Consider the following 16,850-nt stretch of genomic DNA (forward strand, 5'->3'; position numbering starts at 1 on the left):
GGTGCACCCTGACCTGGGCCGCCCTCCGGGAGGGGCTCGCATATCCAAAGAAAAGCAGGTTCCTCAGTCCAGGACTCAGAGATAAAAGGAGAGCTGGGAAACTCTGGGGGCGGGCAGAGCTGTCCTGACCCCAGATGGGCAGGAGGGCCTCCAACACTTCTAGTCAAACGAGGGCAGTAGAGTCATTTTAGGGATCCCAACCATGCTTCAGAAACTGAATGCAAAAAGACCAGAGTCATCCTGAAACTGAGCAGGGCCCTGTGGGCTCCTGGGTACAAAAGCCTTTCTGTGTCCCCACTTCTTTTTAGGAAATAGGCTTCATTCAGCCTCTGTGACCTTCCCTGAATTCCAAAGAGCAGATTTAAACCACTTCTAATCATGAGAATGAGGGGATGCAGAAACCAGGAAGGAGCAGTCAAGAAAGCAGCCCAGGAGTTCCCATCATGGCACAGCAAAAACAAATCCAACTAGGAACCATGAGGTGGCAGGTTCAATCCCTGGCCCCACTCAGTGGGTTAAGGATCTGGCGCTGCCGTGAGCTGTGGTGTAGGTTGTAGACATGTCTCGGATCTGGCGTTGCTGTGACTCTGGCGTAGGCCGGCGGCAACAGCTCCAATTCGACCCCTAGCCTGGGAACCTCCATATGCTGCGGGTGTGGCCCTAAAAAGCAAAAAAAGAAAAAAAAAAGAAAAGAAAAGCAGTGCAGCCTGGGAGCAGGGTCCTGGGTCCTCCCCAAGAGGTACACAGATCTCTGAGCTTTTCTGCAGAACTAAAACCCCCAACAAAGGTAAGATGTGATGAAGCATTCTTCATTTCCAGAAAGGAGGACCACCAGAACCAGTCCAGGACCACTGAATGCCTGCTGTGAAGAAGAATGCAAGCTTGCATCTACCCTGATCCTTATCTGTGGCCCTATTTTCCGCTCCAAAACCATAAGACCACCTCCTGTTCTCTCCAAAGGAGGGCACAGACTTGCAGGCATTAGCCTGCTGTGGCCTTCTTTGCCTGGCAAAGCAAAAAAGCTATTTTTTTTCTCCTTCATCCAAAACTCTGTCTCTTTGTCTATGCAGCATGAGTTCTTGGCTGTGCATGGTATTGTTTGCAGATGTATAATCTTTAGCAGTCAATTTATTCTGGCACTCCTTCCCCGGGGGGAAAGGGTAATAGCTTTCTTTAGATATCCCAAGGGTTAAGGACACCCTTAGAATCTCGGCTCAGCTGACCAGGCCTCTGGTTCACCAACACCTTTCCAGCTATAATTTGGCTTCAGGAGAAGTTAAGATTTGCCTTCAAGAGAGAATTTACTGATCAGGAAGCATAAATGTCTGGTCTGAGATGATTTTCTCTGAAAACTGCATTCTGACTTTCTTGTATATACATCTGTCTCTTATGAATTTGGTCAACCTGTGTCAGCCCTCTGGTGCCCTATTCTTTCTTGATATACAAACAGTAAAATTTCTGAGCCTATAAAGACTATGGAAGATCGTAACAAAACAAAAATTCTGCCTCCCTTGTAGTCAGTCACCAAGGCCTTGGCTCACTCAGTAATTTGAATAAATGGGTAGGCGGACCACTGTGGCTACTGTAGGGGGAGGGCTCCTAGGCGGGCTTAATGTCCATCCCCATAAAACACGGACCAATCAACCCTCACACTGCAATGTTTCCTCGGTCTGGAGCCCAAGTCTGCTGCCCTGATGGCTTTGGTGCCACAACTGTGGGGTTCTCGCATCAAGGAGTCCGGGAACTTCTCTCCACCCCAGACTTTGTAAAAGGCCCTGGTCCCCAGTGAGGGGTCCAGCCAGGCGACCCAGGCCTTCTATCAATCTTTAACTTGATTAATCAGCCTGACTGTTGCCTCGAGCGATTGCTGGTCAGTTGCTGTGTAATCGCTACCTTCTGGCCTTTACCTTTCTCCAAACTGGGGTCAGTAGAGAGGACTTGTTTGGGGTGAAACCAAGCTGGGCCCTGTGGGGCTGTTGGCACAAAAGCCTTTCTGTCCCCCCCCCTTTTTTTTTTTGGCTTTTTAGGGCTACATACCTGGCATTTGGAAGTTCCCAGACTAGGAGTTGAATCGGAGCTGGAGCTCCCAGCCTACACCACAGTCACAGCAACACAGGATCTGAGCTGCATCTGTGACCTACACCACAGCTCACAGCAATGTCGGATCCTTAACCCACTGAGTGAGGCCAGGGATTGAACCCGCATCCTCATGGTTACTAGTCGAGTTCATTACTACTGAGCCACAATGAGAACTCCTTTTCTTTTTTTTTTTTTTTTTTTTTTTTTTTTTTGCTGCATTGGCAGCATGTGGAAGTTCCATCAGGGATCAAATCCGGGCCACAACTGTGGCAACACTGGTTCCTTAACCCACTGCGCCACACTGGGAACTCTCCCCATTTCTTGTTTTTAGGAAATGGGCCTCATTCAGTCTCCATGGCCTTCCCTGAGTTCCGAGGGGTAGGTTCAGACAGTTGCTGATCAGGGAAGGAAGGGGATGCAGAGACAAGGGAGGAAGAGTCAAGAAAGAATAAAGCAGTCTTGGGACAGTGCCCTGGTTCCACCTCAAGGGACACACATAATGACGTGGGTATCTTATACACCTAAGAGAAAAGTTATATTCCTCATGCTTCTTTTAGAAATGAATATGTTGTTTTTGTTTTTTTGGGTTTTTTTGTTTTGTTTTGTTTTCTTGCTTTTTAGGGCCATGCCCATGGCATGTGGAGGTTCCCAGGCTAGGGGTCCAATCGGAGCTGTAGCCACCAGCCTACGCCACAGCAATGTAGGATCCAAGCTGTGTCTGCGACCTACACCACAGCTCACAGCAACACCGGATCCTTAACCCACTGAGTGAGGCCGGGGATCAAACCCACAACCTCATGGTTCCTAGTCGGATTCATTTCCACTGCGCCACAACGGGAACTCCAGAAATGAATACTTTAAAATTGAACAGCTTGGAGTCCTTCCTTGTCCTTCTCCCTCAAAGAATTGCACCCTTAACACAATCACCCATGAGCTAAAGATTAGGCACCCTGAGCACAATTGCCTGTGGGTCAAAGATAATGAGGCACACGATGTTTTTCAGGAACTTTCCTAGTTTGTTCTAATCTCTGATCAATATGCCCTTTTTACAAATATTGCTGTTCTAGGAAAAGTCAAGATGCCATAACCCAAAAGACAACCACCAAGCTCACGCCAAGAACTCCTGACACCACCTTCCATGACTAAGATTCCTCCAGAGAAAGAAGAATTCATGTCTGCCCTGATCCTGATTCTTATCTGAAATCCTGTTTTTCTCCTTTTAGACTATAAAGCTCCCTGCAGTTCTCCAAGTCTTTTAGGCCTGAGCTGCTGTGGCCTCCTTTGCCTGGCAAAGCATTAAACTTTTTTCTCCTTCACCAAAAACTCAGTTTCTATTTGGCACCGGTGGACAGAAGCCAAATTTTGGTAACAGTGGCCCTTTGATGTTGGGGGGTTGGTCCCTTGGGCCCACCCTACCTTAGGTAATGCTAGATCAAAAACTTATTTTTTTTTTTTTTCTTAGTAGGGCCGAATCCACTGCATATGGATGTTTCCAGGCTAGGACTGGAATCAGACCTGCAGCTGACAGCCTACACCACAACCACAGCAACACCAGATCCTAGCTGTGTCTGTGACCTACACCACAGCTCTAGGCAATGCCAGATCCTTAATCCATTGAGCAAGGCCAGGGGGTCGAACCTGCGTCCTCATGGTTGCTAGTCAGGTTCGTTACCACTGAGCCACAATGGGAACTCCCCAAAACCTTTGTTTTAATCCTATGAATGTCCATTTTATTCATCCCATTTCCTAATAGCCATCTGAACATTTCTGCCTTTGCTGGGACAAGTCCTGTGACTCTGCCCTTAATAACCCTTTAAAAATCTTTTTATTTTTATTTTTTTGTCTTTTTGTCTTTTCTAGGGCCGCACCCGGGGCATATGGAGGTTCCCAGGCTAGGGGTCTAATAGGAGCTGCAGCTGCCAGCCTACACCACAGCCACAGCAACGCCAGATCCAAGCTGCGTCTGCGACCTATACCACAGCTCACTGCAACGCCAGATCCTTAACCCACTGAGCAAGGCCGGGGATCAATCCTAGTAAGATTTGTTAACTACTGCACCACAACAGGAACTCCTAAAAATCTTAAGATTCCATCTTTTGGGGGAAGAGTTTCTTACTCTTCTTCCCACTCCTTTGTTAATTAAGTGAATATTTTTATTAGCAGCTGTAAGACCTATGAGGGAAGCCCAGACATGTCATAAGTCTTTCCAAGCCGCTTTGTTCACATGAACATTACATTTCTTTGTATCCACCTTTTTAATTTGGCCTTAACACTGGTACAAATAAAACAGGTGTTTACAATGAGAGGCCTCTAAAACATGTACCAATTTAGAAGTTTTTCTAGTTCCAAGGAGCTAGTTCCTAGGCCACTGCCAGTAGGAACGTAATATTGATTCATAGCAGTAAGGCTTTTTCGTGCTATAACTGTGGAAGCTGCCCCAAGAGCCTGCAGAGGAAGCAGCCTCACAAGATCCGGAAAGTTTGCTCTCAAGGCCACTCTGAGACGAGTTCCCGTCGTGGCGCAGCAGAAATGAATCCAACTAGGAACCATGAGGTTGCGGGTTCGATCCCTGGCCTCGTTCAGTGGGTTAAGGATCTGGCATTGCCGTGAGCTGTGGTGTAGGTCACAGATGTGGCTCGGATCCTGCGTTGTTGTGGCTGTGGTGTAGGCCAGTGGCTACAGCCCTGATTGGACCCCTAGCCTGGGAATCTCCATATGCTGCCAGTGGGGCCCTAAAAAGCAGGAGAAAAAAGGACACTCTGAGAAAAGAAAGGCGATTGTTGCACAGGCAGCCCTGAAGGTTGGGATGACAGGGCGACCCTTGTGGATGGGAACCCCTTGTGACGACTCCCCCTGAGAGCCAGCTTGACCAAAGATGCCAGCTGCAAGCCCAGCTGTTACCAGTGCCTCTGCCCAGCCAGCCACAGCCAGGAATCCCAGTCTACTCAACTGGATGCCCAGTGCCCTGGTGCCTATGAGACCAGAGCCAGGTCCCTCCCTGGTCATAAAGCCACGCTCTCAAGACACAGAACAAGAAAGAAGGAAAACCAACCAGACCAATAGTTTTCCTCCTTATAACACAATAGACGGAGACTTAAAAGGACACCAGTGACTGTCTCCTGGAGGAAAAGGATTAACAGGCCAGGAGCTCTGCCAAACTCACCGAGAGGCCCTAAGGCTGAGGAACTGCTCCACAAATATTTTCTCCTGCTAAACTAATTTTAGAAAAGAGAAAAAGTTCTCTTACCCTCCCGTTTCCCACAGGCCCTGCAGGCAGAGATCCAGGGGACGGACTGACAGCTAAAGAGTCTCACCTTTGGCGCTTTGATCAGCCTTAGCCTCGCAGGATATCCGGCAGCAGCCTGGGAGCCAGAGCATCCAGCCACCTACGCCTACTGGCCAAGGGCCCAGGAAGAGGATATTTCCTCTGCCCTTCTAGGGGCTTCTGGCCAGGCTAAGAATGAAGCTGACACGAGACAGATGAACAGGAGAAAATAAAGCAGCGTTTCATAACACCTGCACGAGGGCCAGCCCCCCAGGAGGACCGAGTCACTCACCCAAATGGCTGAGGCCCTCACTTTAGCCAAGCATCTCCAGCTAAAGACCAAAGAAGATGTTGGGGGCAGAGGCCTGGGACTTCAAAGAGGAGGAGGGCAATTCGCATGGAGATAAAAAACAAATGTTTGGTAAACAAATGTTTGCTGGGCCAGCAGAGACCAGGGACAGAGAGGACTGGTCCCCAGGCAGGGCTGACTCCCCCACCCCACCCGGCCTGAAGTTCTTGGCAGGTACCTCCTCCTGTCTCAGATCCATCTGGGAACAGGCCCTTTATCTAAATTCTTTTAGGCACTGGGGGAGGTGGGGGCGGTCTGAGGCTCTTCCTTGACTGTTTCAGCTCAAAATGATCCGCATGCCAAGGAGGCATGTTGGGGGGCAAGCGTACTTCCCTAACATGATATGCAGAGGTGGAGGCCCCTTAAAACTCTTAACCTGTCACACTCTATGAGCCCCCAAAGATACCTGGGCCACTCCCTCAATACCCCAGTCCCCACCTCCCCCAAAAATCCTCAGGAGAATCCTCTTTGCAGGCCCACCAAGGACCCTCCCTCAGTAGCACTTGACCTACCTGGGATCCTCAAGGGACCTCCCACCCCAACCTGGAGCCTTGGCAGCTCAGGTCCACAAAGCCAAGGTCAACTGCCTCAGGTACCCGAGACCCAGTCACCCCTGGTTTTTGGCCAAAATGTAGGTTCCGAGTCAGTGGCTTTTTAATATTTTGACACATCTGGATATTTCTGGACTCTTGCTAATCTTTTCCAGTTCTTTCTCTATGACATTCCTTCCTCAAAATCAAATCAAATGTCTCTATTGCCCATAGAAGACCCCCTGCTTCACAGAGAGCCCTGCAGGAACTTACCAGCCCCCACGCTCCATGCAACTAGACCTGTTTACCGAAGGCTCAGCTGACCCTGCGCCAAGGGCACCGTCCCGCGGGACTCAGGGCACCCACAAGCTGATATGAACAGAGATGGCTCAAGGATGGTCCTGACATGAGGCACTGCCCAGAGTGTAGGCCAGGGAAGGTGCCCTGACCACAGCAGGGGAGATAGGACCTGGGAGGTGGGACCAGGGGCTCAGGAGAGAATGGAGGTGCTTTGCACCATTCTGCAGGCCAGCTCAGCCCATCCCTGGGCTACTTGCTCGTGTGGCCCCTGGAAAGGCCTGTGGCCCCTTAGCGGGGAAGCCAGCTCCAGTCCTGTGTGGCCCTAGGGCCGGAAGACTTTGGGACCTACAGGATGAGAGCCAAGGGTCCAGCCAGAGTTGGGGGTGGGGGTGGGGAGGTCTGGGGGTGGGGAGAGGTGGCCTCACCGGGTAGAGCATCGCTCTCAGCTCCAGGTAGAGCACCTGGTCCTGGTAGAACTCCTCCAGGCCCAGGAAGATGAAGTCTCTGAACACCGGGGCGTAGTTCACCAGGCCCGAGATCGCAAAGAAGATGGTTTTGAACTTTTTCCAAACCATGTCTTGGTTTGCATAAGTTTCCTGGGGGTTCTCGGTCATCAGAGTGAAAGTTCTCAGCAGACTGTCAGGACACAGGGGAGAGGGGTGCTGCAAGCCTTCGCCTCCAGTCTTCTCCTGCCCAGAGTCCCAGCACCCCCTCAGCCAGAGGTGAGGAGAGGCCTAAGGGAAGGGTCCTGGGGTCTCTGCTGGAGGCCCCGCCCTGGGACCCCGTGTGTTCCCTGGAGATGGCTCGGCCAGACGTGTCCACCAGCCAGGCGGTCCTGGTCCCCTGGCCTCTGAGCCAAGCAGACCCCCCTGAACTGACCTCCCAGACTAAGCCCTCCTTGGAGGCTGCTGTGCACTGATTCCTGCCCCCAAAATTCCCATGTGGAGACCCTAATTCCCAATGTGACCATGTTTGGAGATGAGGCCTTTAAGGAGATCATTAAGGTGAAATGGGGTTGTAAAGTTGGACCCCAAACAGGACCGAAACCCCAGGAGTGCATGCACAGCCCTGTCCACAAGCCAAGGGGCGAGGCCTCGGAGAAACCTGCCCGCCTTGATCTTGGACTTCCAGCTCCCAGGACTGTGAGAAAATACCTTTCTATCGCTTAAGGCACCCCGTCTGTGGTATTCCACTATGAGGGCCCCACAAACTCATCCAAGGGCCTGATGAAAATGACTCTGGTCTTGGCTTTAAGGTTCTGGTTTACATCCCTCATGAGCCATTTCCTGGCTGTGTGGCCTTAGGCAAGCTCCTTAACCAGGCTGAGCTGCAGTCTCTTTTCTTTTTTTTTTTTTTTTTTTTGGCTTTTTAGGACCGAACCTGCGGCACAGGGATGTTCCCAGGCTAGGAGTTGAATTGAAACCGTAGCTGCCAACCTATACCATAGCCAAAGCAACACAGGATCTGAGCTGCGCCTGCGATCTACACCACAGCTCAGGGAAACACTGGATCCTTAACCCACGGAGCAAGGCCAAGCATAGAACCTGCGTGCTCATGGATGCTAGTCTGATTCGTTTCTGCTGAGCCACGATGAGAACTCCTCGCATTTTCTTATTCATAAGGGAGGTACCTCCTGAAAGCACTCTGCAGGCAGTTCTACCGTTAGACTAGTTATTACTTACAATGTTACTGCACCAGTCTGTTAAGAAGCTTTTTATCCACCCCGGACCCTCTCAGCTCCAGGAGCTGGGAACCTTCTCTCTGGTCCTACTGAAGGTCTACACCAATGGACAGACCAGTGCCACGTGATGCAATAGCAGTGTCACTGGTCGATTCAGGCTTAAACGTACTAGGAACCGATGTGGAAGGGAGAGGTGCTGAGTGCCCTGGCGAGGCAAAGACCCCAGAGTTGAGAGAAAAAGGCTCCTGACTTCTCCGGCCATTCACTCGCTTGCACCCCACCTGTGCAGATGGCAGAGTTCTTTCTGAACCACCACCCACCTGTTGTCGAACTCGGTGACATTGGGCAGCCCCTTGCGGAACTTCTCCAGCAAAACCCATTCGGAACATTCCTCTTGCTTCGGGGTGGGGGGAGGTGGGTGAGCGAACTTGAACTGGGTGGCTCCCTTTGGGGTGAGGCAGAAATAGCAGTAGGGCCTGTAGGTGGCATTTTTCACCAACCAGTCCATGCTCACCATGCCAAAGTCGTGGACATGTAAGGCGGCACCTAGAGGGAAGAGGAGGGCAGGCAAGTGAGGGGAAGGCCGAGAGGACAGCAGATTTGGACCATGGGGGCCCACAGGGGGTCTTTCTGGCCAGGTTCCTTTAGAACCCCCCAGGGTCCTGTCCCTCTGCCGCCGGAGCCTGCCAGGCTGCTTGCATGGCCCCAGGGTGGCCACTGCCTTCTGGCTCCATGACTCCCTCCCTCACCAGCCCCGGTGATCTCCTAGAAGCAGCACAAGGAAGGCTTGGAATTGGAAGATCAAGGTTCTTGGGCTTCCAGCTCTCTGTCCAGAGCTTAACCCCCACAGTGTCCTGGAGGCCAGTGCTGGGTGAGGGTGGGATAGAGGAGCTTCCACCCCCACCTCAGCCCTCACTAGTCGGTTTGCATGTGGTCCTGGGGTCCCCGTCCTACCCCATCTCCACACCACTGCTTCCTGCCCCCTGCTTCCCACCAGGGTCTGTGCAGCCTCTGGCCTCCTGCAGACCTCAGACCGACTCGGCCCAGCGTCCACCTTTCCTGCTGCCCCTGCCTTAACGCTGGCCCCTGGGAAGGTGTCCTGCCATGTGACCTTACATACAGCCACCTCCCTGAAACTTACATGTCCACCTCCTGGAAACAAACAGCTGGGAGGCTACCCACTAACCTCACATTTTTATATTTTTTGACCTCTATAATACTAAAGAAGTATATGGGAGTTCCCATCGTGGCTCAATGGAAACAAATCCAACTAGTATCCATGAGGACGCAGGTTCGATCCCTGGCCCAGCTTAGTGGGTTAAGGATCTGGTGTGTTGCCATGAGCTGTGGTGTAGATCGCAGATGCGGCTCGGATCTGATGTTGCTGTGAGCTCTGTGGTGTAGGCTGGCAGCCGTAGCTCTGCTTCAACCCCTAGCCTAGGAACTTCCATATGCCGAGGGTATGGCCCTATAAAGCAAAAAAAAAGAGGAACTATAGAAAAGTTCTTGTGAGCTGCAAACTACTATTTCCGTGTGCAGGATAGTAATTATTTTACTATTCACAGTAATCATTTATGCTGCAGCAGGAAATGACTAGAAATGTGTCCATCCAAGATGTATCCTATTTGGTAACTTGGCCCCTGGAAAGGACTAGAAGAGCACATGAAGGGAGGGAAAAGGAAGTTCCCACTGTAATGAAGTGGGTTAAAAATCTGACTGCAGATTTATGTTCCTGTGGAGGTGCGGGTTCAATCCCCAGCCTGGCCCAGTAGGATAAATGATCCAGCACTGCTGCAGCTGGGGCTTGGATCCAATCCCTGCCCTGGGACTTCCATGTGCTGTAGATACAGGATTAAAAATTTTTAAGAAAAGAAAAAAAAGGTGGCCCAGGATGTGGTCCTTTTGGGGACACCTGGGGACACCTAGGCCCACGCCCTGCCCATATGTCTGAGGCTTTGCCCCTCAGAGTCTGGGCTTTGGTTTCCAGGGTCAACAGCAGCCACCTAGAGCCACTGCCTTGTCCACCAGCAGGACGAAGGCGCAGAGCACTGGGGGAGTCAGGAACCACCAGCTCTAGTCTAGTTCCTCCTACATCCCAGGACCCCCAAAGCATCCCCAGACTCCTACCTTTTGGCATCTTCTTCAGGATATTAAACACGGCGCTTTTCTCCATGAGGCCCTTGGCCTGGAAGAAGTGCAGGCTGGGCGGGAAGATGCCAGTCCTCTTGGCCTCCTGCATCTCAGCCTCTTTGAGGGCCTGGAGCCTCCCGTTGGCCCGTTCCTCCTCTTCCTGCAGCACCAGCTGCCCCCCCACCTGCATCATCTTCTCTCTCATTAACAGCCGGTTTCGCTCCTCATCTCTGGACGTGGCCGAGTGGAAAGAGGACATGGCCACGGCCAGCAGCAGGGCGGGCAGCACTGGCCACCCCGACATCGGGATCCTGCAGGAGGAAATTGCTGTGATGGAGACCCAGTCAGGCGGGTGTGTGTGTGTGTGTTGTGTGTGTGTGTGTGTGTAAAAACCTGCATACCTAAGTGTTGAACTTGGATTTCCTTCTCCCACCCTGTTCTCAGGTTACCAAGAAAACCATGTTTGTGGGGTTTTGGGGTATATCCGAGGCATGTGGAGGTTCCCGGGCCAGGGATTGAACCTGAGTCACAGCAGTGACCACACTGAATCCTTAATCCCTAGGCCACAGGGAATTCCATCAGGAGGTAGCATTGGAACCACACTTCCCTGAGACCCCGGAGAAGAGACTGCTGGGTGCAGACAAGGAGGGTTTTCCCCTTGAGGCCTCGCAGACGGGAGCTTGCCCTCCGCAAACCTGCTCTCACCAAGAGGAATATTTTTAGTGTTTCAATTTTAAATATAACCAGAGAGAAGAGGATCAAGAGTCTTGTGAAGAAAGCCTCCAGTATGACAAAGAAACTAAAAATTAACACTGAGAAGGAACTAGCAGGGGAAATGAAAGAGAGTTCAGAAGAACCACAATTAATATCCTTACAGAAATAAGAAAAGATAGGTGTCCATAAGACAGAAACAGGGCAGTGTAAAAAAAAAAATAATGGAACAAGGAAGAGTTTTTAGAAATTAAAATTATGAATGCTAAAATTGTATTTTGTTTTATTTTGTTTTTTTCTTTTTAGGGCTGCCCCTGCAGCAGATGGAAGTTCTCAGGCTAGGGGTCGACTCAGAGCTACAGATACCGACCTACACCACAGCCACAGCAACGTGGGACCTGAGTCCTATCTGCCACCTACACCATAGCTCATGGCAATGCCAGATCCTTAACCTACTGAGCGAGGCCAGAGATTGAACTCACATCCTCATGGATACTAGTCAGGTCCTTAACCCATTGAGCCACAAGGGGAACTCGTGAAATTTTAATCATTTAGTAGCAATATTAAAAGATGGAATGGAAGAGAAGCTTTTCAAAAGTAGTACAAAATAGGAGAGAAGGAAATGAGGTAATGATTGGTTCAGGAAATCCAGCACCCAAATAACACACATTTCAGAAGGAAAAAGAAAAAAAAAAATAGGTGGGAGGAAAAAAAAAAAGGAACTAAATAGTACAATAAATTGTCCCAGAACAGAAGAGCTGCCCTCCTTTATTCAGACTTGCTGAGTACCCAGCACAGTCAGTCATTCAAACACCATGTTCTTGATATTTCAGAGCTTTAGCAGTAAGATTCCAGAAGCTTAGGGAGAGCAGCCTGCCCAGCTAGCCCGTGGGCAGGGATCTGAGAGGAGGAGGAAGGACTTGCCCTGGCTGGGTCTGTGTGCAGCCCCACCGGGGACCATGTGAGTCACACTTGGGCAAAGTTTCTGCACAGTTGAGAGTAGGAGACTTTCCACTGAAATCATCGAGACTCCAGGCACAGCCCCAAATCACCACATCTCTTTGAGATTTTAGGCCTGCGGGTCTGTTCCCTCACCTGCAACAAGGGTAAATTGGACTTAACAGTAGTTCTTGACCCATGTGTCCTCAAGATTCAGATGGAATAAAAAAACTTAAAGCAGGAGTTCCCGTCATGGCGCAGTGGTTAACGAATCCGACTAGGGACCATGAGGTTGCGGGTTCGGTCCCTGCCCTTGCTCAGTGGGTTAAGGATCCGGCGTTGCTGTGAGCTGTGGTGTAGATTGCAGATGCGGCTCGGATCCAGCGTTGCTGTGTCTCTGGCATAGGCTGGTGACTACAGCTCCGATTCGACCCCTAGCCCGGGAACCTCCATATGCCGTGGGAGCGGCCCAAAGAAATAGCAAAAAGACAAAAAAAAAAAAACTTAAAGCAGGAGTTCCCATCGTGGCTCAGCAGAAACAAATCTGACTGGTATCCATGAGGATGCAGGTTCGATCCCTGACCTTGCTCAGTGGGTTAAGGATCCAACTTTGCCGTGAGCTGTGGTGTTGATCGCAGATACAGGTTGGATCTGGCATTGCTGTGGCTGTGGTGTAGGCCAGTGGCTACAGCTCTGATTCAACCCCTAGCCTGGGACCGTCCATATGCCATGGGTGTGGCCCTACACACACACACACACACACACCTTAAAGCAAGTTAATGTGAAGAAACATATTAAGTAAAGAGAGGTGCAGGTTATAACAGAAATGGCAAGTCTGGGCAGAGCCTCGTTGCCTGCCCGCTTGTATCTCTCACAAGCGTCCTATCTTAACAGATCTATTTCTTGCCTATCAAAAAATAAAAATAAAAAAAGGAGTCCCATCATGGTTCAGGGGAAATGCATCTGATTAGCATCCTTGAGGATGCAGCTTCCATCCCTGGCCTTGCTCAGTGGATTAAAGGATCTGGCATTGCCGTAAACTGTGGTGTAGGTCTCAGATGTGGCTTGGATCCTGAGTTGCCATGGCTCTGGTATAGGCCAGCAGCTATAGCTTTGATTCAGCCCGTAGCCTGGGAACCTCAACGTGCCGTGGGTGTGGCCCTAAAAAGACAAAAAAAAAAAAAAAAGGAAAGAAAGAAAGAAAGAAATGGCAAGTCTGATCATCACTGGGACATGTTACATCCAGGATTCTTTCCAGGGGTAGCTTTCAATGATTCAATATGTTTATGCAGTTACAGCAGATACTCCACGGGGAAATTTTTTTGGGGGGAGGGGCGCACCCGAGGCATATGGAAGTTCCCAGGCTAGGGGTAGAATTGGAGCTACAGCTGTCAGGCTAGGCCACAGCCACAACAGCAACGCAGGATCAGAGCTGAGTCTGTGACCTATACCACAGCTCACGGCATTGCTGGATCCTTAACCCTCTGAGCGAGGCCAGGGATCAAACCAGCAACCTCTTGGTTACTAGTCGGATTCGTTTCCATTGCACCACAATGGAAACTCCCAAGGGGGAATTTCAAGAGGAAGCCAGAAGACCAGGTGACTGCTGGCTAGGAGGACAGCTGGCAGAGCTGTGCACCGAATCCCAGAGCTGGCCTTGGCAGTCCCTGCACCTTCATCAGGTCCTGGAATCTGTCCTTGGGTGAGTGTTTGTCTCCAGGAGGGAAGGACAGTGATGTCCCCACTCCTGAGCCACCCCCACCACATCCTCCACCAAGGGCCCTGCTCTTCCCCTCTCCCCAGTGACATATAGCAGGGCCACCAGCCCCCAAACCTCCCACTCTGTCCTCTCCAAGGATCCCAGAGCTTCTGTGTGGCCAGCACCCTGGGCCTCCTGGTAGCCTCTCAGACAGAAGTGTCCTCCCTCCCAGGAAAGAACTCCCTGTCCCCACTCCAGCTGTGCTCACTTCATCTCTCTCTCCATGGTCCCACTCTTTTGCTTTTAAAGGAAGGTCCAGTTCTAATATATGTACAACTGGGTCACTTTGCTGTACAGCAGAAATTGATACAACATTGTAAATTAACTGTAATAAAAAAAAAAATTAGGCGTTCCCATTGCAGCTCAGCGGTAATAAACCCGACTCTAGTAGCCAGGAAGATGCAGGTTTAATCTCTGGCCTCACTCAGTGGGTTAGGGATCTACAAGCTTAGGTGTAGGTTGCAGATGCGCCTCAGATCTGGTGTTGCTGTAGCTGTGGTGTAGGCTGGGAACTTCAGTCGCATTAGACCCCTAGGCTGGGAAATACTGTATGCCATGGGTGTGGTCCTAAAAAACAAGAAAGAAAGAAAGAAAGAAAGAGAGAGAGAGAGAGAAAGGAGGGAGGGAGGGAGGGAGGAAGGGAAGGAAGGAAGGAAGGAGAGAGAGAAAGAAAGAAGGAAGGAAGGAAGAAAAAGAAGGAAAGAAAGAAAGAAGGAAAGAAAGAAAGAAAGAAAGAGAGAGAAAGAAAGAGAGAGAGAGAGAGAGAAAGAAAGAAAGAAAGAAAGAAAGAAAGAAAGAAAGAAAGAAAGAAAGAAAGAAAGAAAGAAAAAGAGAGAAAGAAAGAAAGAAAGAGAAAAAGAAAGAAAGGGAGAGTATTAAAACGCTACAAAATTCCCTGGTGGCTCAGTGGGTTAAGAAACCGGCATTGTCACTGTTGTGGTGCGGGTTTGATCCCTAGCCTGGGAATTTCCACACAGCGCAGACATAGCCAATCACATTAAAAAAACACTCTATGAAAATATTTTGTTTTCAGACAAGGAAGAGAGGAACTTGCACGTCCACAAGCCTGAGTCCCCGCCCTGGGCCATAGCCGGTAATGCATTGAGCAGCCCTGCTCCTGGCACCCCTGGAAGCCCCCAGGTGAGCAACCAGCACCCCCAGCCACCCATTCAGGCCCGATCCCCCACCCAGGGGACCCCAGTTACCTCGGAGCAGCTCCAGAGCCCGAGAGACTGTGGCCACCTCAGAAATTGAGGCTCAGGCTCGGTTCACTTCCCCAGGGTGGTTTCACTTCCCTACTGCCCCAGCCCGTCTCCGCCCAGGGCCCAGGAGGGCGGGAGTTGGGTGGGGGGTGGGGGGGTCCCAGTGCATGTGTGTCTATGCGTGTGAGAGCCTCTTCCTGGAGCTGTACCTGGGGTGCTTGGCGGGTTAGACACAGTGTGTGCCTCCATGTGCGTGTAGGTCATGCTTAACTGGCAGGTGCCGTGGCTGTCACAGTGGATCCAGGACCAGTTCCACACCACACGAAGTGTCAGGAGGCACTCTAGAACCTGCTCCGGAACTTTGTTTTTTCATTTGTTTGTTTTTGTTTTGTCTTTTTGTCCTTTAGGTGTCCTATATGCTGCATCCGTGGCATATAAAGGTTCCCAGGCAAAGGATTGAATCACAGTGGTAGCCACCGGCCTACACAAGAGCCACAGCGACTTGGGATCTGAGCCGAGTCTTCAACCTACACCACAGCTCACAGCAATGCCAGATCCTTAACCCACTGAGGCCAGGGATCCAACCTGCATCCTTATGGATGCTAGTTTGGTTCATTAACCACTGAGCCATGATGGGAACTTCCCCTGCTCGAGAACTTTGGGCAAGGCCTCCCTCCTCAAAATTGGAGGTGAATTGTGGGCCAACCCACTGGATAGAAGGTAAAAAAGTTGATGCAGGAGTTCCCTGGTGGCACAGCGGGTTAAGGACCCAGTGTTGTCATTGTTATGGTGTGGGTTTGATTCCTGGTTCAGGACCTTCTGCTTGCTGCTGGGCGGGTGTGGCCAAAAAGAAAAAAAGATACAATAAAAAGTAGGTGCTTTAAGGGGAATCAGGGGTGTGGGGGGAGGGTGGGGAAGCCTAGGGGCTGTGGGGAGAACAAGGGCAGGAAGGTGGGCAGGGAAACCACTCCAGGGGGGTGGGGAGGGGACACAGCATGTGACCAGGGGCTGCGGTCAGGCCTAGCCATATCATCTACACTCTCCAGACTTCGTTTCCTGGGCCGGAGTGGAGATGGTAGAGCAGGGCTGCGCAGGGTGCCATGGGCTCAATGAGGAAGTCCTGCAAAGTGCCCGGTGCATGTAGCAAGTTCCAGAGATGCCTGCATTACTGCTGTTGGAAGTAACCACTGTGCCACATCCCCAGGCCAACACAGAAGACCGTATAGCGACCTCTGTGTCACAATCAACCCACATGCCTGCCCGGCACCCCTCCCAGCCCAGCCCTGCCCCCTCCAGTGCCTTCTGCCCCAAATCACCCACAAAGCCACTTCACAGCCCCTCATTGCTGAAACCTCTGGGCCCCTTGCCATCACCCAAAAAAGTAGAAAGGTCATCACTTACTAGGCAAGAATTCAAAAATGAAAATGTACAGAAATAGGAACTCCCTCAAAAGTCCAAGATTAATTTTTTTTTTTTTTTGACTTTTTAGGGCCGCACCTGCAGCATATGGAGGTTCCCAGGCTAGGGGTCCAATTGGAACTACTGCTGCCGGCCTACGCCACAGCCACAGCAAGGTGGGATCCAAGCTGCATCTGCCACCTACAACACAGCTCATGGCAACGCTGGATCCTTAACCCATTGAGCGAGGCCAGGGATCGAACCCTCGTCCTCATGGATACTAGTTGGATTCATTAACTGCTGAGCCAGGATGGGAACTCCTGTCTGTCTTCTTTGAAGAAATGAGTATTTAGGTCTTCTGCTGATTTTTTGATTGTGTTATTTGTTTTGTTGTTGTTGGTTTGTAGGACTTGTTTGTATATATTGTAGATTAAGCCCTTGACAAGATTAAGCCCTTGCCTGTTGCATGGTTACATTGTTTGTAAATATTTTCTCCCATTCGGTCTT

The 16,850-nt window shown here is 50.7% G+C and overlaps 1 protein-coding gene across 12 annotated transcripts in view; it reads right to left on the bottom strand.

The window, feature by feature from the left end:
- The window catches only part of ADA2 (adenosine deaminase 2), a 27,016-nt gene extending 12,003 nt beyond the window's left edge, over positions 1 to 15,013 (bottom strand). For 2 of the 12 annotated variants that reach the window (XM_085024739.1, XM_085024740.1), the window contains exons 1-3: positions 14,949 to 15,013; positions 10,332 to 10,645; positions 8,525 to 8,750 (exon numbers count right to left, since the gene is read on the bottom strand). In XM_085024739.1, coding sequence (XP_084880865.1) covers positions 8,525 to 8,750; positions 10,332 to 10,638 — 533 coding nt within the window. In that variant the 5' untranslated portion in view covers positions 10,639 to 10,645; positions 14,949 to 15,013. Of the gene's footprint in view, positions 1 to 1,474; positions 2,733 to 3,522; positions 4,061 to 4,706; positions 7,160 to 8,524; positions 8,751 to 10,331; positions 10,646 to 14,948 lie in introns of those variants that run through there. The other 10 variants (XR_014845320.1, XR_014845317.1, XR_014845319.1 and 7 more) reach the window with 10 other exon arrangements.
- Positions 15,014 to 16,850: the final 1,837 nt, after the last annotated feature.

The sequence above is a fragment of the Sus scrofa genome, chromosome 5 (genome assembly GCF_054392235.1).
Source record: "Sus scrofa isolate SSC_HxYL_T2T_F1_AM1 chromosome 5, Sscrofa_HxYL_maternal_Yorkshire_Landrace_v2.0, whole genome shotgun sequence".
Taxonomy (NCBI): domain Eukaryota; kingdom Metazoa; phylum Chordata; class Mammalia; order Artiodactyla; family Suidae; genus Sus; species Sus scrofa.